The 22904-nt window shown below is 40.9% G+C and overlaps 10 protein-coding genes across 10 annotated transcripts; 7 read left to right on the plus strand and 3 right to left on the minus strand.

The window, feature by feature from the left end:
• Positions 1-378: 378 nt before the first annotated feature.
• Positions 379-2517, minus strand: SET2 (histone methyltransferase SET2; the record flags this gene model as incomplete). The annotated part of the gene is made up of 1 exon (XM_022820729.1): positions 379-2517. The coding sequence occupies one exon, from the start codon at positions 2515-2517 to the stop codon at positions 379-381; it is 2139 nt and encodes a 712-aa protein (XP_022673903.1).
• Positions 2518-2899: 382 nt separating this feature from the next.
• LST4 (Lst4p) lies at positions 2900-5086 on the minus strand (the record flags this gene model as incomplete). Its single annotated transcript, XM_022820740.1, has 1 exon — positions 2900-5086. The coding sequence occupies one exon, from the start codon at positions 5084-5086 to the stop codon at positions 2900-2902; it is 2187 nt and encodes a 728-aa protein (XP_022673904.1).
• A 687-nt stretch (positions 5087-5773) lies between these two features.
• ZRT3 (Zn(2+) transporter ZRT3) lies at positions 5774-7354 on the plus strand (the record flags this gene model as incomplete). The annotated part of the gene is made up of 1 exon (XM_022820751.1): positions 5774-7354. One exon carries the CDS (start codon positions 5774-5776, stop codon positions 7352-7354), a length of 1581 nt encoding a protein of 526 aa, XP_022673905.1.
• Positions 7355-7531: 177 nt separating this feature from the next.
• TPO5 (Tpo5p) lies at positions 7532-9193 on the minus strand (the record flags this gene model as incomplete). Its single annotated transcript, XM_022820762.1, has 1 exon — positions 7532-9193. One exon carries the CDS (start codon positions 9191-9193, stop codon positions 7532-7534), a length of 1662 nt encoding a protein of 553 aa, XP_022673906.1.
• Positions 9194-9344: 151 nt separating this feature from the next.
• On the plus strand, positions 9345-12170 carry SNU114 (U5 snRNP GTPase SNU114; the record flags this gene model as incomplete). Its single annotated transcript, XM_022820773.1, has 1 exon — positions 9345-12170. The coding sequence occupies one exon, from the start codon at positions 9345-9347 to the stop codon at positions 12168-12170; it is 2826 nt and encodes a 941-aa protein (XP_022673907.1).
• Positions 12171-12454: 284 nt separating this feature from the next.
• EBP2 (Ebp2p) lies at positions 12455-13702 on the plus strand (the record flags this gene model as incomplete). Its single annotated transcript, XM_022820784.1, has 1 exon — positions 12455-13702. One exon carries the CDS (start codon positions 12455-12457, stop codon positions 13700-13702), a length of 1248 nt encoding a protein of 415 aa, XP_022673908.1.
• Positions 13703-14123: 421 nt separating this feature from the next.
• On the plus strand, positions 14124-15173 carry ERG20 (bifunctional (2E,6E)-farnesyl diphosphate synthase/dimethylallyltranstransferase; the record flags this gene model as incomplete). Its single annotated transcript, XM_022820795.1, has 1 exon — positions 14124-15173. One exon carries the CDS (start codon positions 14124-14126, stop codon positions 15171-15173), a length of 1050 nt encoding a protein of 349 aa, XP_022673909.1.
• A 493-nt stretch (positions 15174-15666) lies between these two features.
• On the plus strand, positions 15667-15951 carry QCR8 (ubiquinol--cytochrome-c reductase subunit 8; the record flags this gene model as incomplete). Its single annotated transcript, XM_022820807.1, has 1 exon — positions 15667-15951. The coding sequence occupies one exon, from the start codon at positions 15667-15669 to the stop codon at positions 15949-15951; it is 285 nt and encodes a 94-aa protein (XP_022673910.1).
• Positions 15952-16778: 827 nt separating this feature from the next.
• NNK1 (protein kinase NNK1) lies at positions 16779-19199 on the plus strand (the record flags this gene model as incomplete). Its single annotated transcript, XM_022820818.1, has 1 exon — positions 16779-19199. The coding sequence occupies one exon, from the start codon at positions 16779-16781 to the stop codon at positions 19197-19199; it is 2421 nt and encodes an 806-aa protein (XP_022673911.1).
• A 434-nt stretch (positions 19200-19633) lies between these two features.
• MRPL38 (mitochondrial 54S ribosomal protein uL14m) lies at positions 19634-20050 on the plus strand (the record flags this gene model as incomplete). Its single annotated transcript, XM_022820829.1, has 1 exon — positions 19634-20050. One exon carries the CDS (start codon positions 19634-19636, stop codon positions 20048-20050), a length of 417 nt encoding a protein of 138 aa, XP_022673912.1.
• Between the last annotated feature and the right edge of the window lie 2854 nt (positions 20051-22904).

Consider the following 22904-nt stretch of genomic DNA (forward strand, 5'->3'; position numbering starts at 1 on the left):
TCGATCCGAAAGTATTCATTTTGTTAATAATCTATAAATCGATAAGTAGTATACTACTAGCCTGTCTCTTAGTAACAGCTGAAAATCTACAAACAAACAAACAAACAAACAAATAGAAGAGACTTATTTGACATGAACGGGGATCACTTAATGTTAGAACGAGCACTAGTTTATATATTAACCTAGATAAGTATTTTACTGACAACAATATATTGTCAGTTTTTTTTAAAGCCTTAACCAGCCTTTCTAATATTCCCAGTCTTTTTCATATTTTCAAAATCTTCCGCATAAGGAAATTACATAGAGAAAACATCAAATAATAACAATTGCTATGCTGGCCTACACCAAAAGGTAGAGTAACAGGCTTGTTTTAAGGGACTATGTTATTGTTTTTTTAGCCTTTTCCTTCTCTTTCATCTTCGCTATCAAACGGTCCATGTATTGTGTCGAAAAGGTTTTGACTTTAGCGCGTTTCTCCTGCGAGAGTTCGTCTGGAGGCAATCTCGAGCTACCTTTCTTCATCTCCTTTTGGGCTAGAGATTTCACTATGTTTTTAGCTGATTCTTTGAAGAGTTCCTTACCGACTTCTTGTTGGTAATTTTTTATTAGATTTGGAACGTATTTGGCGAAGAATTTCACCCATTTCGCTTCAACTACGCTGGTGTGATTAGTCTGTTTTTTAAGCTTCCTTTTCTCCTCTTCTTCCTTTTGTTGTTTGATCTTTTCAAGCTTTTCTTGTTCTTTTTGCTTGTTTGCTTCTTCAATGATCCGCTCCAATTCCGACTTCTTTAGTTTCTCCTGCTCGAGCTTGGCTTTGAGTTCTTCTTGTTCTCTTTGTTTACGTTGCTCTAGTTCTCTTTGTTCCCATTCTAGCCTCATCCTTTTCCTCTTTTCGTATTCCTCTGGCGATAAGTTCCTCTTTTGTTGCATTTGGCCATACGTTGGTGGGGGAATGTATTTATTGGAACCGCTGTACCGACTGGTACCACCATTTGGTGTACCCGAACGAGATTTTAAGTCCGAAGCTCCTCCGCCGTTTCCGTTATTGCTGATGTTGCCGTTCGAGTTCGATCTATAAGCGGAATCGGTGGGAGGAACCGATTGTTTGATTTGCCTTTGAGCGTTATAATACACTGGTTTACCATTTTCATGGATAAGCTCCCATCCAATGGGCAAACGTATTCTCCGTAGATCTATCACCTTGCTGTTTTCATTAACGTCTTTCTTTGATATCCTTGTGTAAGTCTCGTACTTAGACCATTTATCAAGAAGCTCTTCACAAACAGATTTGAACTCCGAATCCTTACCTTTTATTTCCTCCACCTTTTTGTCAATACCTGATTGCGTAATACCATTCTTGGTAGTTTTTGGTAGCACTGCTAGAAAGTTTAAGATCTTTGCAACAATGTGAGGTTTGTCTTCAAACATTGTCAAAAGTCGACTACATATCAAATACCCATGTAACTTGATGAATTGATAGTGCATAGCCTCATCATCTGTCGTGATGATTCTTTCAAGTAATTTTTCCGCAATGAATGCGTCATCCACTTGCAATAGCACACTCATCACTCTATTGACATCTTCGGTTTTCGTACATGGCTCTAAGTCAAGCGAATTAACAAATTCGACATTAACAGTTGTAGTGTCACTCTTGACAATTTTCTCTCCCTTGGCCTTCTTCATATTCATCCATTTCTTCTCCATTGAAGGTTTGATACCTAGTGCATCTGCAAAGTTTTGAGGTAACAAAGAAGCCGCGTCGGTTTGTGTCTTACCACCAAGGAAACCTATACAGTTGGGTTCCTCACAATAACACGGTTGAGCGTTTGCTCCATATCTATCAACATTGTAATCAAATGTAACCTCTTCTCCCTTCGAAATGAGCCTATTAGCGAAAATACCCATTTTCAACTTACCGTTAACAACCCACTTATTAACATATGCATTAGGATTACAAGAATGGTTACAGAATCTGGCAATGCAACCCTTGATCGTTGCATCTATGAATTCACCTGTCTGTAACATCATAAAGTAAAAGTGCTTGAATCCCATTTCATCGTACTTAACCATACGTTTCCGAAACTCTTCTTCCGGTATTACTTCACCAATGTATTCGTAAATGAACTGATGTGGCTGTATATCTGAGTTAGCACGCACACCATAGCCCTTTCTCTTAGTTTTGAACACAGATATATCTGCGTATTGCTTCTTCTGGAACCGTTGGTTTTGACAATCCTCACCGCATGAATGTTTACATAGCCCGTTCACACATTCGATTAGTGTGGCTCTATTAATACAATCAGAATCTTCACCACATGCGTGATTTAGACCATTTTTAAAATCTTCAAAACAATCACATTCCATGAACTCATGTTTTGAATTACCCATATGCCTAGGAGTATAACTACATTCATCTAACCCAACATACGTTTTCTTTGCTTCTTCTGTCATGTCCTTTTCATCAAGAAATAGTTTTGGCTGCCTAAAACTGGCAGTTTCAGTACTACTTTCAGTCATATTGAATGTTATATTAAATTTATAGTGCTTCAACCCTCTATAAGCCTACAAATATATCCAATTGGGTTAATGGTTGGTTGCCTTATGTTTACCTCTCGCTCAAAGTACTTTAAAATACACAGGTAAAAAGTTCTTAAAATTAATTCTGTGAAATATATTCAACGAAAATACTGGCCTATCTAGAACTCGGTCAACTCTTCTAAACCTAAATACCCCTCCCCTTTCAACGGTCACTAAATGATTTTAGCCTTTGTTGACCTAATTTCGATGATGTTGGTGAAGCTTCTCATCTCAGGCATTTTTATTAAATTTTGGTGAACTTAATACCAATACGTACCGAGTGATACATTATACAGAGATCGCGATCGTTAGATCGGAGACGTTATGATGGCTGTAAGCACTCTACTATATCATTAAACTGGGACTGCAATTCGACGTTATCTTCAATGTTTTCCATCAATCCCTTTAGCTGGGCTTCAGTTTTTTCTATAGCCAAAACCATTGCCTTTGAAACTGGACCGATCTTTCCGTTTTGGAAAATCCTCTTAGTTTTTTGAATAAACCTGTTATTAACGTCTTTGATTATTGTTATCTGCTTAATCTCTCTTGATCTTAGGGAGATGAGGAGTGTTGAAGTACTATTGCTATTTTGATCTATGCTTGAAAGGTCTCTTTTCATGGAATGTATAATTTTATTTTCAGATTCTGGAGTGATTTGACATGCTTGCAACTGGAAATATTGGTTGTAAGCTGGGGTATATGCTGTATATCTGGGTAAAAGTTCTTTATGGGGTGTGTCAAATTGCGATAACATTTTATTTGGAAGAATCGCGTCAACCTCCACAATTTCTCCATGATTCTTGTTTTCGTCTGGCTGCGTAGTGCTAAATTTTGGGGGATCTAACACTAAAGAAGCAAAGGCTTCATTCAAGTCTTCTTCATCTATTAGCCTGTTCAGAGTTCTTTTCATGTCGACTTCGTATATTTCATGTTGCAGAAGAGCCTTTCTGTCAGTGACACCATGTATAGCCGAGATAGATGCTCGTTTTTCGAACCTTGGTGAATCACGAGTTATTGGAGACCCACCTATCCATGGATATTCATCATATTCTGTTACCGTTGGAGAAGGCTGTGGCGTTGCACGTTGCGAGACATTAGCATTGCTTAGAACAGCTTGCTGGTGCAATGATGTACTACTCCCATTATGACGCAAAATGGATGTAGTTTCCTGAGAAGACGATGGAGATTGGGCTACTTTCTTGAACCACGAGCCATAGCTTCCGTATGTACTGTTCAAAGATGAAGACAAATAATGTACCGAAGACGCGCCACTTTTCAGTGACGAAGGTTGGATAAAACTTTGAACACCTGTTTCATCCGATGAAACACTAGTTACACCCAAGGTTGGGTTTCTTTTGGTTCGCGGGATTTCCCAACCTTTGCTTGTTTCTGTGATACTGCTACTTGAGGATTTTAGTTCGAATGGAGAGTCCGAGAACTTAGAAAAGTTTGTCACTTTCTTATTATTATTGATGTTGCTGCTATAATTAATATGACCGCTGTTATTTGCGGCTGACAGCGCAAACATTTGTGGCGTAGCCGACTTATGCAACGTGCCTTGGAAATGTGGACCAATGAAAGCGGTGAGTATGAATATGAGACGGTTGGCAACATTCATATTCCCCGTCAAGACGACAACTCGTGCATTTGTTTGGTCTTTCAAAATGGACGCGAAATCGTACCGTAGTTTCGCCAGCAAAACAGGTAAAAATCTCATTCGGGGACCATCCTTCAATTCAATCCAGTTAGTCACATATTTCACCCACGTCTTGATGTAAGGTATAGAGTTCATTGGATACAAAAATAACCTGGGTGTATCGGCATATCCGCACAACAAAGGTATTACTTTTCTTTGAAATGTCTGCAACACACATCCAACTTCAACACAGTCGCGAGACTTCCAATCTTTAGGCAAGAAATGCGTCGAATTCTTCACCATAAAGTTAACTAGCGTGCGCTCACATTGATCCAAATACTGAGAGACTCTGGGCCACAACTCTGTTAAAACTGGCAAAAAATCATCGGAGATACAACAACTGATAGCAAATCGAAGCGTCGACTTCTCATCCAAATAGAATATCCTCGTGAAAAGTACAATGTTTGCATTTTTCACCACCTTGATCTTATCGCTCGAGGCAGAGTAATCAACAGTCCGAATCGGCGATCCGAATATATAATCCTTCAGCTCATTCAGAGGAATATGACTCGTGCCATGGAACGACGGGGACCCATGATCTAGCACCACCTGATAGTTGTTTCTACTGCTTAAATGACCCAATTCTTGAGCTATAATCAACCGAAACCCTCCTGAGTGCAACCTGTCGCTTGCCGACCGATCAAACAACATCCTATCTCTTGTACCAAATAATAACGTCTTAAAATCATCGGTCATGTAGCATGGCTCGTTCTGGAACGCCTCTTCACCACTTGTACCCGCACTACCATTACTACCACCACCGAATGCCATGAAATCAGTCATCGATGACGTACGAAGCAACCTCCCGAGCATTTTTCTTCTTTATTCTTCGCAGAACGATGCTTCAATCTATCGAAATACCTTACAACCAAAAAATGTTCACGAAAGTCGGGGAGGATTAGACCTAGATTCTAATCCTACGGTCTCATCACTTCCATAAGACCAAAAAGAAGACCAATCTAACCCTAAACAAACCTCTCTTTCTTTTACTCTTTCTCAATGTGTTGATAGTTATTTAAAAAGTAGTTTAAAGGTTATAAATGATTCCTAGTATGCGGAATTTTTAGTGTCAAATAACACGAACGATGAGACATATTGTAAAATATCTCCGAGAATATTCACAGTAAAAGGTAATGAATAGCACTACCGAAGAGCCTGTGTCTGAGGCTATCCAATGATGTATTTTATGTGTAAAATAAATTGACACCTACCACTTTAAATTCGAGTTCAAGTTTATGTGGTTGGTAGCATGACTTTGAAACTATATATTTATATATATATAAGTAATAGCAAGTAAGGGCATATGCATTTCTTCCCCAATAAAATTTTAGAGGGAGCAAGTGAAGGTCCTGTTTGAAGAGGCCGTCAACGTTTAGGAAACAAGGGATCAGTGGTATAAAGTTATAGAGGAACTGGTATTAGTTTTGTTGCATAAGGATAGCTATTCGAATAGAGTGGATCAAGATTTTTGGGTACTGACTGAAATCAGAAGAATAAAAGATGGACCTTTTTGATTCGGGCACAGTGCCTAAATGGCTACTATACTCTATGAGTTCATCATTTCTATGTATATTTGGTGCATTTATGGTTCCGATAGTGTATTCATTGTTCAGGTCTAGCGAGGAAGTGAATACCAAACTATTAAATTATGGTCTTTCTTTGAGTGCAGGGTCAATGCTATGTACTAGTTTGCTAAAGATGCTAGGGTCTACGGATAGAGATAATGATACTATTGTATTTCTAGGGTTTTTAACTGGGTGCTTCATCAGTTTTTTCTTGAACCATATAGTGCATTCTTACACGAGCCAAAGTTTGATCCATTGTGCACATTCGGACAATGATGATGGCGAGCTGGTAATGAACTCGTATGATAGCGCACAGTTTTATGATACCACTAGCCATTCTCATAGAGCTAGCCACAGCCACAGTATTAAATTACCGCATTCCTATGATCATGCGCATTTACACGGCCATACTCCAGCTCGCGGCCGCTATAACAGTTTGGAAGGACCAAATGCGGACCCACAACAACAGCAACAGCAGCAGCAGCAGCATCAAAGTCATTTTCATCCACAACCGCAACATCATCATGCATCATTTTCCCATACAAACGCACTTCACACTCATGATAATTTGGAGAACATCAATGAAACTTTGCCATTACTTGCTAATAACAGCACGAATAGCCCAAATTCGCCTATAGATCAAGACCAAGAGCAAGAATCGCAATCTTTCCTAACCGCATTAAGGCCTAAGAAATGTGACTCGACTAACACCGAATATGACGAACTTAGCTGCATTCCAATTGTGAAATCTGTTAGCAGAAGCTCGTTACCGATTTCCAAGTGTGGCGGGGAGATAAAACAACCAGCGCTCTGTATCGAACCGAATATTGGATACGATTTGGAAAACCTAAATATTTACAGAGAGCAATTTAAAATGAGAGGTGATACATCAATGGATGCTGCCTCTGGTAGACTGACATTAATGCATGATGACGACCACAAACATGTTATGGAAACCCCATTTTCGAAGTTAATCTCTATCGGAATTCAAACATGTCTCGTAATATGTTTGCACAAGTTCCCTGAAGGGTTTATCATTTTTTATACCAACAATCCAAATGATGTAGATGAAACTAGACCTGACCTAGGGTTTAGCATTTTCTTGAGTTTGGCTGTGCACAATTTCATTGAAGGATTTGCAATGACATTACCTCTATTTACTGCATTCGAGACAAAATGGCATGCATTGCTAATCACTATAGTTCTTGGAGGAGGTTCCCAGCCTCTAGGAGCTTTGCTAGGGCTAGAATGGTATAGACATAGCAACCACAATAATAACCCAGAGTCGACAACAGCAAAAATGGATTTCTTGCTTAGTGTGACTTCAGGATTTTTATTTGTCATATCACTCCAGATGTTCCAAACGGCAGTTGCCTTTAGTGATACCCACCATCATCACGAAGGAGAGGACGACTCTACAATTAGAGCTCATCACAGCTCGGGTACGACCTGCCTAAAGTATTGCTGTTTAGGCGTTCTGTTAATATTGGCAAGTTCAGCATTAAAATCTCTTTGAAATATGCTCTCGGAGAGCTTTGCCCAATACACCATTACCGATTGATTCATTAGAATGAATTATACATGGATCGTTTTTGTATATTTACGTATTTAAAACATTACTTTTAAAGTTTATTTGATTACAAGAGTTGAAGAAGTATATCTAACACATGTATCTTTTTATCACTCTCTACAATCATTCGTCTACCAATGGCGCCCTAAAGTTTTTGATTCCCCAGCTTTTGTACAATAGTGTAATCATCACCAAGAATAACAGATAGACGACAATTGAATAGTTCATAGTCCTGAAATTTATAGGAACCTTCTGCGGCAAGCAAATAATGAATATTGTGAAAAGCAGCCATATTACTGTAATCCCATTTACAATATAGCCTAACCTATATTTGATTCTGAAGGCAGAACCCTTAACTTTTTTCCTCCTGTGATATAAAGATAAGGCTATTGGCAATAGTGATGCGGAGCATAAGCATATTACTGCACAACCAACAAATGCATTGAATGCGCTTGTGGAGACTAGAGCCAACAGCGCCAATATGTAGGACACCCCCATAGAAAGCATAACAGAATATTTTGGTACTTTAGATTCTGAACTTGGGTCAACGTAAGTCCACAATTGGTGGTATGGAATACCATGATCACGACTCAAGCTGTATACAGCTCTCGACGATGTAGTGACTGAACCTATTCCAGAAAATAATAGATTGGCCAAGATTAGAAGAACAAGAAACGTTGAAATGAACATAGATTTCGTAGATTTTGTAAAGATGAGCACGATGGGCATGACACCTTCATGGTTCATGACTTCTGAGATGTCCGGCAAGATCATCATCATGGGAATTAAAAAGAATAAACCGGATACTAATGATATTAGAACTGATCTGGTCATACTATATGGAATGTTTTTCTCAGGTTTCTCGGTTTCATCGGATAGGGCAGAGAGCATGGCGAAGCCTTGGAACGTGAAGTTAGATTGCTGAAACCCGCCAATTAAAAATGACAAAACCACAGATGTATAACCAGATAAACTGTTGTCAAATTTTGTGAAAACCTCTTTAAATGACCTGTGGTTTGGTTGGAATAATAAAAGTAAGGTACTGGTGAATAAAATCGCGTAGAGAATCCAGTACACGCACACTTTATTGATCACCTCGATATACCTAGCGAACTTCAAGTTTATTACACCAACAACTGTAACCACAATGTAGAACATAGCAACTGTCGAAAACATTAACCAATCGGAGTCTATGAGTGATTCGTTCGACATGGTTACGAGTGAAATAATTAGTTGTGCACCCGCAAATGTAATACTGGTACTCATTGTCCAACTTCCAAATAGCATTAGCCATCCACAGTACCAAGACATAGGTAGCCGGAGCTCATCAGATGCAAGCATGGCTGCCGCACCGTGAAGCTCTATTGGGTACTTTGAAACGATTTCACCCAACGAGAGAGAACAAATCCACGTCATTATTCCACATATCACATAACCGAATATTATTGCTGGAGATCCACCATTTAGTAGCCCTATTCCCATTGTAGTACTCATACCTAATACAGGACTCATTAACCCAAAACCTAGCCCAATGACAGAAGTCCGAGAGAGCAGATTCTTGTCCAACTCTTGGGTGTAATTAAATTCTTTAACCTCATCTGGAGCATCTTGGTCCTCCTCATTCAAAAGTGCCAACAATCGTTCTGGAATATGTATATTCTCATTTATATTGGATAGACGGATGTATTCTGTCATCCTTAGCCCGAAAAAACCAGACCTGTTGGTTCTTATGTCTCTATTCCCTTTTCCATTTCTGTTGTAATTGACAGCATATATTCTTTTCATAACATAAAACCTTTAAACATTTAAAGCTTTTATTATGATGAACCTCTCAAGAGAGAGAGCTAAAGAGAGAGAGAGAGGGCCAAGGAGATTTGATAGTCCACGGTGCCCAAACGTATTATTCAAAGGGACTTGTAATACTAAAATATAGAATATGGATGAAGATTTATACGATGAGTTTGGTAATTTTATAGGAGATCCTACGGAATTGGCGGATTCCGATGATGCATCTGAGAGTTATGAATCTGACGATGAGAGGAATGAAAACGAGAGAATAGAGGACGATAATGAAAATAGGGACTTAGTTCTTCGAGATAATAATGGTCCATTGGATGAAGATGTAGATGTTTTGGTTGAAATTGAAGATAGAGAGCCCGAGAAACCTTTGGTTGAAGGTAGCAATGGCAGGAGAAGAGAAGAGCACGATAATGCTAATAAGAGAGCGCCTAAGGTTCTTTTCGATAGGGATTATTTGATGGACATTTTCAAGATACAGGATCGTCAGCTTAATATTGGTGTTTTTGGGGCATTGCACTCGGGGAAAACCTCTTTTGTTGATATGTTTGCGATGGATACTCATCAGAATCTTCCGTCATTGACCAAGAAAGCTAAAGAAGGGTGGGAGCCAGCTAGATATTTGGATAATGCGACAATAGAAAAGGAACGTGGCGTCTCCTTAAGGTTGAATGGTATGTCATTTGCCTATGAATCCTCAAGAGGACGGACATATGCGGTCACTATGTTGGATTCTCCAGGACATGTTAACTTCTGGGATGATGTGGGCATTACTATGAGAGCATGTCAGTACGGTGTGATTGTCATTGATGTGATAGAGGGCATAAACTCAATAGTTTCAAAGTTGATCAGAGAGCTTTCAAAAAATGGGATACCGTTCGTCATAGTATTGAATAAAATCGATAGATTAATATTAGACTTGAAGTTACCAGTAGTGGATGCATATCATAAATTACAGCATACGGTGGATGAAATCAATACATACACAAGAAAAAGGTACTCACCAGAGCTTGGTAATGTGCTATTTGGTAGTACCAAGTTTGGGTTTTTGTTTTCTATTGATTCCTTCGTGGCTTCATTTTACGCCAAGGGATTGAAACAGAAAACTGATCAGTTTGTCGCTCATCTTTGGGGACAAATCAACTACAGAGATGGAGGGTTCTATCAAACAGAGTTCATTACTGAAAGTATCGCTTTCATACAATTTATCTTAAAGCCAATATACAAGGTTTTCACTCAAACGTTATCAGCTTCCGAAGACAGTTTAAGAAGAATCATTGAGACGCATTTCCATGTAAGACTTTCTGATGAACTATTAGCCAAGGATCCACAACCATTGTTGTATGGTGTGTTTCATGCTATTCTTCCACACTATACGTGCTTTATTGATGCTATAGAACATTTGAATCGTGAACGTGTGGTGGGTATCACCTCTACAAATGCCGACAGCGATACAGGAACTACTACTATTCAAGTGCTAAGGCATATGGATCACGAGGGTTCGAGTTGGTCATTGTGTCGAGTAATAGCTGGGTCAGTGAAAAGGGGGAATAAGCTTTTCATATTCAATGAAGCAGTTGAAAGCGTCGATGCCAGCGAGGAAAACGAACACTCCAAGATCACGGTAGAAAAAATTGCATTATTGGGTGGACGTTACGTTTATGAGATCAAAGAAGCTCACAAGGGCCAAATTGTTCTTCTGAAGGGTCTCGAAGATCAATACACAAAGTATGCAACATTGTCCAGCGTGATCGAGACACCATTACCACCTATTGATTTCTTAAATGAGTCGGTGTTCAAATTGGCTCTTCAACCTCAAAAGCCAAGCGAACTTCCAAGACTATTGAAGGGGCTACAGAAGGCCAATTACATGTATCCTGCGTTAGTGGTTAGAGTGGAAGAGAGTGGTGAATGTATCATTATGGGTACTGGGGAACTCTATCTCGATTGCGTAATGGAGGAACTCAGACACACCTTCAGCGAGATCGAAATCAAGGTAAGTCCTCCGCTCGTACAATTTGCAGAGAGCTGCGACACCGAATCATTTGCATCGATACCAGTGAGCTCAAATAACAACATAGTATCGATCAGTGTTATGGCTGAGAAACTAGATGGTAAGATTGTTCGTGATCTAACGCACGGAGAGATAAGCCCTGCGGAATTGAACGACGCCAGAAAGTTTTCAAAGAGACTCAGAACAGAGTATGGCTGGGATTCTTTAGCAGCCAGAAACTGCTGGGGTCTCTCACAATGTAACGTATTCATAGATGATACTTTGCCAGAGGAGACGGACAAAAAGCTGCTAAAACAGTTCCGTCCGTACATTCTTCAAGGGTTCGAATGGGCCGTCAAAGAGGGCCCATTGGCAGACGAACGGATCCACGCGTGCCAGTTCAAACTTCTAGAGTTCAAACTCCAAAAGGATAAACTAGACGACTTCATCCCGTCCCAGCTAGTGCCAATGACACGAAAGGCCTGCTACATAGCACTAATGACCGCAACACCCATAATCATGGAACCCATCTACGAAGTAGACATTATAGTCTCTGGAGTGTTGGAAACCGTGGTAGAGGGCCTCATCAAGAGACGCAGAGGAGGCAGAATATACAAGACCGAAAAGATACTCGCGTCACCATTCATCGAGATTAAAGCACAGCTGCCTGTGATCGAGTCTGTTGGGTTCGAAACTGACTTGAGAGTCGCAACCACGGGCGCCGGAATGTGCCAGATGCACTTCTGGAACAAGATATGGAGGAAAGTCCCAGGAGACGTGCTAGACGAAGAAGCGTTCATTCCAAAATTGAAGCCAGCACCCAATGCAAGCCTAAGTAGAGACTTTGTCATGAAGACAAGACGTAGAAAGGGCTTGTCAGAGAGTGGTCACGTGGTACAAGATGGTCCGTCACTAAAGTCTTATATCGACAACGAATTATATGAGAAACTAAAACAGAAAGGGTTGGTGTGAGGCCTTTTCAAACACTCTTCGCACTACTCTCCAGGATTCCCACTGCTGTATATACACGTATATGTATATGTATATGTATATTTAATATGGTGAAGCTTGACTGGATTTAAAGGTTTCGCCAGTATTTCTTTTTCTCGAAACGTATATGGCTAAAAATTTTCCAAGCGATGAGATGAGATGAGCTGCGATGAGATGAGGTATAAGGAAGAGAAGAGGGTATAGAGTATAGTTATCTGTGGTTTAATTGGGTAGTTAGATAGTATCGAAAACGTAGAAACTCAATAATGGCTAAGGGATATAAGTTAAAGGAGCTACTGCAGCGCCAAAAGGCTGTTGAAGGGGCAGAGAAGAAGGAAGTTTCGAAACAGAACAAGAGATCTGCGAAATCAAAGAGTGAGGAAGATGCTCCAGTTACGGTGAGCAAGGAGGATTTGAAGGCCAAGAAGGCAGCTGAGGCTGCAGCAGAGGCTGAGTCAGAATCTGAGTCTGAGAATGAAGCCAGTGGAGAGCCTGAGGAGTATGAAAGCAAGGCTCTATCGAGAAAAGAGAAGAGGAAGTTGAAGAAGCTGGCCAAGAAGCAAGAGCAGCCAGTTGAGGAGGCTGAGAGTGAAGAAGACGAGGAGGAAGAGAGTGAGGAGGAGCGTCTAGATCTTGAGAAGCTAGCCAACAGTGATTCTGATTCTGATGATGAGGAAGATGAGGAAGAGGAAGAGGAAGAGGAAGAGAAAAAGCAAGAAGAAGAAGAGGAGGAAGAAGAAGAAGAAGAGGAAGATGTTCCACTATCTGATGTCGAATTTGACGACGATGCTGATGTCGTCCCATACCAAAAGACCACTGTTAACAATATCAAGGCCATTAAGGACGCTCTAGAGCGTGTGCAGTTGCCATGGGAAAAACACTCCTTCCAAGAACACCAAGCCGTCACCTCGCAGCTTCTAACGGATGAGAATATCAAGGACATCTACGACGACACGGAAAGAGAATTAGCATTTTACAAACAATCCCTCGACGCCGTCGTGATTGCTCGCGAGAAGCTAAAGAAACTAAAGGTGCCATTCAAGAGACCTTTGGACTACTTCGCTGAAATGGTCAAGAGTGACGAACACATGGACAGATTGAAGTCGAAACTTGTCAAGGAAGCCAGCGAAAAGAAGGCCCGTGAAGAAGCCAGGAAACAAAGAAACTTGAAGAAGTTCGGTAAGCAAGTGCAAGTAGCCACCCTACAACAACGTCAAAAGGAAAAGAGAGAAACTCTCGATAAGATCAAGGACTTGAAGAAGAAGAGAAAGCATAACGAAATTGGCGGAGACGACTTCGATATCGGTGTTGAAGATGCTGCCGAGACTGAAACCAAACGTAAGCCAAACTTCAAGAGACAAGCCAAGAACTCCAAATACGGTATGGGAGGTATGAAACGTTTCAAGAGAAAGAATGACGCGCAATCCTCAGCAGAAATGCCTGAATTCTCCACCAGAAAGATGAAGGGTAAGGCCCCACGTCCAGGCAAGTCCAAGCGTTCCAGAAGACACTAAGTTTCTTGCTTTAAATGACGCATCCACACTAGACTACTACTACTACTACTACTTCACTTTTATATACTGCACTACACTTAAATGTATACTAGAAAACAACATCAAAAATCTGACACCCAAAGAGCACGGAGCGTCGAGTGGGGCTACTGGCCTCAGTCGTCACTGGTCCTGCCCTGGACGCTGGTCCTGCTGAATGAAGTGTATACACGTGACTTTAAAATTTTATCACCAAAGTCGCGCGAGAAAACTCGTCGTTTAAAACATTTACAACAAGCAACTGGAAGAGCGTCTGATGATACCATTCTTGCATGAGTTTAAATCTTATATATAGGGATTGTATATATTGAATATTGAATATTTGTTGATCAATTAGTATTGTGTTAGGTGCCCAATTACCCAGCAAGTATCGGTAAGAATAGAAATGAGTGACAACAGAACGAAGTTTTTGAACGTGTTCCCTTCTTTAGTGAAGGAGTTAAGAGACATCTTGGCTGGCTATGGTATGCCAGAAGAGGCAATCCAATGGTACGAGAAGTCATTGAACTACAACTCTGTGGGTGGTAAGTTGAACCGTGGGTTGAGTGTTGTTGATACATATGCGTTGTTGAAGGGTTACAAGAGCGTTGACGAATTGTCTGATGAAGAGTACAAGAAGGTTGCTATTTTGGGTTGGTGTATTGAGCTTTTGCAAGCGTACTTCTTGGTTGCTGACGACATGATGGACAAATCGATTACCAGAAGAGGTCAACCATGCTGGTACAAGGTTCCAAATGTTGGTGAGATTGCCATCAACGATGCGTTCATGTTGGAGGGTGCGATCTACTGTTTGTTGAAGAACCACTTCAGGCAGGAGCCATACTACGTTGATATATTAGAATTGTTCCACGACGTTACTTTCCAAACGGAATTGGGTCAATTGTTGGACTTGATAACGGCACCTGAGGACAAGGTCGATTTGTCCAAGTTTTCGTTGGAGAAGCACTCCTTCATTGTCATTTTCAAGACCGCATACTACTCCTTCTACTTGCCTGTGGCTCTAGCGCTATACGCTGCCGGGATCACGGACCCAAGAGACTTGAAGCAGGCCCGCGACGTGCTAATCCCATTGGGTGAGTACTTCCAAATCCAGGACGACTACTTAGACTGTTTCGGTAAGCCTGAGGACATTGGTAAGATCGGTACCGATATCCAAGACAACAAGTGTTCGTGGGTGATCAACATTGCGTTGAAGAAGGCCAGCCCAGAGCAAAGAAAGGTGCTAGACGAGAACTACGGTAGAAAGGATGCCGAGAAGGAACAAAAGTGCAGAGCTGTTTTCAACGAGTTGGACATCGAGTCCATCTACCACGAGTACGAGGAGAAGGTTGCATCCGAGTTGAGAGCCAAGATCGCCAACATCGACGAGTCCCGTGGCTTCAAGGCCGAGGTGCTAACCTTGTTCTTGAACAAGATCTACCACAGAAAGAAGTAGGCAAAGCAGAGAGGGGGGGGGAACAACCTTCAAAAGTATATAAAGGCGTGAGCCATGGGCCTTGGGCCTTGGCCCATGGCCCATGACTCATGGCCTATGACCCTTGGCCCATGGCCCTTGGCGACTAAATGTATATCCATTTGTATTAGCAAACCCCGTGACACACACGTGACCAACAATACATACACACCTCTCACCCCAATAGTCACCCCGCACGAACCAATGATACCCGGTTTCGGCTTTTTCGCTCCAAAACGAAAAAACAAAAAAATCTTTCGAAGCGACATTATATATATATAAAATAAAACCTTTAAGCTGTATATATCTATTCACAATTGAAGGTATATATAGTTTTGATTAGAGAGAGTGTTACATATTATTGTACATCTGGTTGTTTTTGGCTGGTATTTGGTTAATCAGTTTAGATTACACTTTTTTCCAGTGGGTAGTACATCAACTCAAACTAAAACACATCAATCAATACACAAACAAAATGGGTGGTCCACACGCTAAGACTTACATGGGCTGGTGGGGTAGCATCGGCTCTCCAGCTCAAAAGGGTATCACCATGTACTCTGTTTCTCCATACGCTCAAAAGCCATTGAACAACATCTTCAACAACGCTGTTTTCAACACTTTCAGAAGAGTCAAGTCCCAAGCTTTGTACGTTATCCTTCCATTCTCTATCTACTGGGCTTGGTGGGTGAACTGCAGAGACTACAATGCATACTTGTACACCAAGGCTGGTAGAGAAGAACTAGAAAGAGTGAACGTTTAAACAAACAAACAAACAAAAAATGCAGTTACGTTTCTTCTACATTTATGAACTTGTTCTATTTTCTAATTCCCCGAATGGTGCCGGCCTGTGTGGCTGCATGGATGCGTTGTAGTAGCGCTCCATGAACCAGATTTATTATATTCCAGAGTAAAGTAAAAAAGTACACTCACACACACAATTCAAGACTCAATGACCATCGTTTGTTGCAAGGATGCACGACCGTATTTATTTTCGAGGCGTTCCCTGCTGGGGGAGTCTCACCAGGCGTTCGTATACCTCCAGTTCTAGTATCACTACAATACGTATGTATATATCTCTATTGTATACGAATGAATATATCTTTGTATGATGTCTGGTAGCCGTTTCGTTTCGTTACCACTTTGTTCTTGTTAGAGTAGGTAGTCACTAGTCACATGACCGCTTATTCCCACATGGTAACCCGGACTTGGTGAAACCATCAAACGGTTGGAAACTTCACCGCCTTTAATAGTTAGTATTTAATAATAATAATAAAGATGATGATCCTCGGTTTAGGTCAAGGGGAGAAGGCGGAAAAATAGAGATCCAGGGCCCAAGAAGACGGCTAATCACGCAGCAGGATAATATTCGGTACGGAGGATTGTTTTTCGGTACATTTTGCGGAGCGAAACGGTGCGAGTGTTGTTCAAAACGAGAGGTTAATTTAACTTAACTTAACTTAAGTTTAGTTTAGTTTTAATTTTAAGCGTAGCCCCTGGTTCGAGATTGCGTGTGTTTTTCAGTTGAGACAGATACGCTTGGTTGTTCTGGCTTGGTGTGTGTGTGTTTATACTTGTTTCTGCTGAGAAATGTCATCAAGTTATGACGTGATTTCAGGGATCAAACGGTCTAGCACGCCGACCCTTTACGAAAGAGATTTCCCGAGTGAAGTGGTTTCTGTGGGGTCATTGCAGTCACTAGCGCAGCGAGAGGCGAAGGAGAGTGAGTCCTTTCAACTACGACATAAGAATGATTCATATAGTCATAGTGTTGACTCAGTGAGTGGTAGTAATAATAATAATCACGGGGAAGAAGAGGAAGATAACGATGAACATCTTTCGTTCAAGCCAAGGAGAAGACTCAAGGGGGATGGAATACTTGGTCTTGAGAATGACAGTTCGAGCCGGTTGGCTAGGGTTTATTCTGATTCGGAGAAGGCTAATTTTAACGATGTTACAGGTATTCGTATGTACGATGATATGAAGTATCGGCCTATGCATTTTCCCAATAATAGCACTGATACGACGGCGAATAGCGAGTCTGTTGCACAGGATCCAGTGCCCATTGAAATCAATGCGAAGCCGGATGTAGGTGGGTACAGGAGACCCAGGTTGCCACAGACGACAAGGCGTCGGTTTTCTTCTGGCGAGTCTCCGATGAGACATCCATACTTTAAGGACCAATTCCACCACGATGCGATTCCCTTATTCAACGATATGCAAGATGAATATATTCCAGACTTTGACTTTTCAGAGGCGGTTTCGAGATGGCAGAGTTCAGAAGATGCTAATACGCTCACGAGGTTTAACACATGGGAATCGGAGTTCCTGGATAAGAACCAGAAGGAATCTATTTTACATCTTGACGACTTACATTCGCAAGTGGAGCCAATCCCGTTGCCCAATGCCAAACCGGAGAAACAGCAGCTGCACATACCGATTTCCCGGCCGGATTCATCATCTCTATTTTCTCCCTCATCGCTCAAGACGCCCCCTGCTATGCTGGAAATATCAGACCAAGATATCGAAAGGATCGTAAGATCTATACCATCAGATTTCATTAACATGCCATTTTCACAACGGAAGAAGATCATCCAGGATATCAGCCCAGGACATGACTACAAGACGATTATGAATATCTTAAAGCGCGATAAGTTGAGCCGCAGCGGTTCACTCAACAATATTAGATCTAGACATGGATCTGTTGCATCGAAATATTTGAACTCTTTTACACCGGGGTCCAACTCGTTCAAAAGAGATGATAAGAGTTCCGTAGTATTAGGCTATAGCCTTGGTAAAATTATCGGATTTGGCGCTTGGGGTATGATTAGGGAGTGTCATACACCCATCGAAGATCAGCAAGATCAAAGGAATATAGAGAATAAAAAACCGGACCACTCAAAGGCAAAGAAAAAGGCCATGAAAATCATCAAGTTTAGAGATAACATGATGGTTAAGAGACAGGTCATGAGAGAAATTTCAGTATGGTCGAAACTATGTCATCCCAATATCCTTCCATTAACAAACTGGAAAGTAGAGGAAGACCTGGTAGCATACTGTTTAACAGACAAAATCGATCACGGAACGCTTTACGATTTGGTGGTATCATGGGGAGAATGCCATCACTCCAAAATATCATTAGATGAACGATGCCAAATAACGACTGCGTTGACATTGCAATTGATCGATGCAATCCAATATATGCATTCTAAACATATCGCGCATGGCGACATAAAATTAGAAAACTGTCTCATAGAGAAAGAATCGGAGAATTATAAAGACTGGAAGCTATTGTTGTGTGATTTTGGCATGAGCCACTTTTATGGCCGCTTCAACGATACTCAAACAGACCGCGAATCTATTCAAATCAAATCATTACTAGATGGATCTACGGTACGTATAAGAAGAAGACCTTCTATTCCAAGATCCTCTTCATCGACTACAACAAGTACAAGCAACTCTGTCAGACCAAGCTCCAAATTAAGACAGCTTATTTTCGATAAAAAGTTAATTCATGATGATACCCCATTGAATGTTCATGCACAAAAAAATAAAGAAACTTCCGAGCATTCCTCGCCAACCATAACATTTACCCAGAAAATAGATTCATTAACAAATATTCCTAATGATGGATTCGATCATATCAATGACAACGTAAGCAGAATAGGATCGTTGCCATACGCCGCACCGGAACTCCTTGAACCAAACCCACCTCCTATCGGTCCGAGTGCAGATATCTGGGCCGTCGGTGTCCTCATTTATACAATGCTTACGGGAAAATTGCCCTTCAAGCATGACTACGAACCAAGACTTCGTGCAATCATCACTTCTGGTAAGTATGATGTTAAAACTCTCAGCCAAGTCTGCAGTTGCGATCTAGATACCGTACCCCCACCAAATACCGAGGTTAAATATCAGAGCCTATTCAATGCTGTCAAGGGATGTCTAACAAAGGACCTTACTCGAAGGTGGGAGCTAGATATGATCAAAGTCGCCCTAACTAATTATTGAAAGAATCCTCATCCATTAATATTTTGAACTTGAACTTGTAATGACTAATAAAACTCTTAATGTATAATGATAATTAATAATATCGCATTCATCCACTCATCCACTCATCTAGGTATTACTAGCTCGTACGGTGTAGAAGTGTACTTTACAGGCCTAGTTCAACCTTTCTCTTTGGCAAATAAAACAGATCACATGATCACATGATCACGAACAATCCGGGTAACAAGTTTAATCATTCAACATGTCCACGTGACCGACATTAGAAGCTAAAAAATTTCAACAGGCCAAATTGAAAGAAGAAGTCAAAAGGCTTCTCTACTAAAGGTTTAAAGAAGAACTTTGATAGTTTTAACAAGAAAGCAACTGGTTTTACTGTTCATAAAGGCTACATACAAGGCTTAGCAAAGGGAGTGAAACACTGTAAATATAGAAAAATGATTTATTTGAAGTCTTTATTGAAGGTTATCGACAATTCCGGTGCTCAAATTGCTGAATGTATCAAAGTTCTTGGGAAAGGTTCTCCAAAATCTCCAGGTAGAATCGGTGATAAGATCGTATGTGTTGTCAAAAAGGCTAAGCCTTTGACGCAAAATATTACTGGTCAATCCAACAATAACAGAGTGAAAAAGGGTGACATTGTCCACGCTGTTGTAGTGCGTACGAAGCAAAGAAATATGGTTCGTCCCGATGGATCGACGATTGCATTTGGGGATAACGCATGTGTTCTGATCAACAAGAACAATGGGGAGCCTCTAGGGTCCAGAATTATGGGTAATGATGGTGTTGTTGGAAGGGAACTTAGAGATAAGGGCTACAACAAGATATGTGCATTGGCAAGTAAGGTTTTGTAAAGAGTTTGAAAATAATACAGGAAGAAGAAGAAGAAGAAGAAGAAGAAGAAGTAAAAAGAGAAAGAATAATGCGGACTAATGCACACATAGAAAGTATATCATGTATATAGAATAGATTGAAGAGCTATTAATCATCATAGTGTTGAAAATAACAAATAGCAAACAAGCCATCATAAAAGGTTATAACATGAGGTAGAAAAAAATGCGAGGTGTATGTAACCTCTTTTTAATGTATTAAAATGTTTTGCTTTGTTTTACGTTTACATGGCTCTTGGCGCATATGTGACACAACACTTGGTTCTTTTCATCCATGGTGTTTTGAGCAATCCATCGATAGTTATTCTTCTCTGGGGATCAACTTGGAAAATGTGATAAAGCGCAGCTGTTCTATACCGATTTAAATCTGAAGAGACATGCTTCATCTCTTCAAAAACATAATACTCATTACGCTTTGTCATATCTTCCAAGAAGGCATCATAAACAGGATCTTTCCCCTTAATAGCGATTTTCCATAGGTAATGGCCAAGAATCATAACGCAATATATGATACCGCAACTCCAACAGTCCACTAATCTAGGATCATATTGTTGTTTAGGAATAAACTCTTCTGGAGCGACGTATGGTTCAGATCCAGCTGCACCGACCTGGAAATGAGCTTTCTTTTCCCAGGCTGTTTGAAACACAGAACTGGTTCCAAAGTCGCAAATTTTCAATACGCCATTAGGCTGGAACAATAGATTCTCCGGTTTAATATCACAATGCGCCACACCATGTTCATGCATGTACTGTATACCATGTAATAGTTGTTTCATGAAACAGTCGGCTTCCAGCGGATGAAGGACAGATCCAGATTTTGAAGATCTCGTTATCAAACTGTATAAATCTCCAGATGGACAAAATTCCATCACTTCGTAAAATGCTGAAGTTGTTTGCATCAAATCAATAACTTTCAGGATATTTGGATGAGATCTGGCAGTGTCATGTCTTGATTTGTTACCACCACTTAAAGATAAACCTATCACAAACTCTGATGTCAATCTAGTACTGAATTTTTTCCTTGGTTCATCGGGCCTTGGCTTGAGTTCTTTCACCGCGTAGAATAGCTTATCGTCTTGGCGGTACGTGTTTTCTTCACGGTCATGGTCGTCCGAGTTGATGATCTTGTAACAAAGTTTTACAACACCATAAGCACCTTGCCCTATTACACCAATGGATTTTCCGTACTTGTCGCTCAAGTGCTGCTTTTTAGATGCATCATTAGTATCCGTCTTGGACAGATTCGACGAGAAGCTATTATCGATCTTTGTCGTTAGCTGGTTAATCAATTTTAGTTCTTCTGACCCAATGACAGACTTCTCATTAACAATTTTCGGTACATCTGGTGTTTTCAAATGGGAATATTCGCTTTCCTCGTTTGAATCTGTTTCGTTCTCTGTTGTTGCGGTTGAACGGCTAGAGATACCACCGTCAGTATCTCCATCCGATTCAGAACCTTCTGGCTTTCCATCATCTATTATCTGACTGAGCCTCTTATGGAAGTTGCAACGGTTGTTTGGTAGTAGAGACAGGGCTGTAGCCAAGTTTTCAGTTTCATCTGCTGCAGGACGATGACTCTTGAAGAAACCTGTTAGTGAAAATGAGTTTTTAGGCTTGTTTAAAGTTTGTTCTAAGTCATGTATCATGGGGGCAACTCTCAAGTGGTGTACGTGGTGACCGTCCTCGTAGACAGTGAATTGTTCTGATTTGTAGAAAACCTTGGCGTCTGGTTCGTGATGCAGTAAGATGTCAATACTTGACGTATTGGATCTTTCTCTGGAACTGGAACTGGAATTAGAACTAGGAGTTGATCCCTTTGGGTTCGCATGTGGTTTTATTGGAGGATTAGACATTGCCCTTGGACGAAATGAGAATGAGTTATTCTTATGCTGTTGAATGGACCGCCACCTTCTTGGCGCCTGGTCTTTATGATCAAACGATTTAGAAAGCTGATCATCAATGCTTTCGCACACAAGCGGATCCAAATCACCCACATGTGCTGCAGTATCGAATGGTATTGGCACCACCATTTTCTTACCGTATTCGGACTCATTCATGGAAACAGACGAGTTGTGTCTCTTTCCAGAGGATAAATCTTTGGTCAAGGGTAAACTTTCCAGAGAATCTTCTTCATCACCATTGCTTCCTATGGAGCTATTTTCATGTATCGTGCTCACTTCTGCCTGACCCTTGTGCGCAAGGGAGAGTTTTCCAATGTTTGGCAATGCGACGTGTCTTGTAGGGGAAAGGCTTGGCGAAGCAGCACCTCTCCGACTACTCTTGAACTCCTTTTCTTTATTCGCCGTTAGGTTCTTCAAACCGTTGGGCCTTTCTTTGACAACGTTAGAAGCCGGAGGTTCAGGAGATGCCGATGGTGCTGTTACTGAAGGAGTAGCAGGCGGAGGAGGCGGAGAAGGAGTGCCTGAAGCTGCGGCCGGAGTTGCCGACCCAGACTTAAACAAACCCTTTAGAGATTTCGATATCGATAGCGTTCTTTTCAAAGAAGCCTCTCTAGAGAGGTGATGCGTATTTTCTGGTTCTGTACTGGGCATTTCTAACTGATTGACAGGCTGTATATGCGGCTGACCTTAAAACGATTTACTATGGTCGATCCTCTTCGAGACAGAACAAAATTAAAATCAGAGACGGAGAGAGAGAGAGAGAGAAAACCCACTGAAACTATTAAAACCGGCACCTAGATATTAATACAATACAAGCACACAACTACCTTGATGTTTATTTCTCCTCCAGACTGCAGAACAAATATAGTAGTACCCTATAGAAGCTGCACCAATGAATGAAACTCCACCCAATGAAA

This window comes from Kluyveromyces marxianus, chromosome 1, assembly GCF_001417885.1.
Source record: "Kluyveromyces marxianus DMKU3-1042 DNA, complete genome, chromosome 1".
Lineage (NCBI taxonomy): Eukaryota > Fungi > Ascomycota > Saccharomycetes > Saccharomycetales > Saccharomycetaceae > Kluyveromyces > Kluyveromyces marxianus.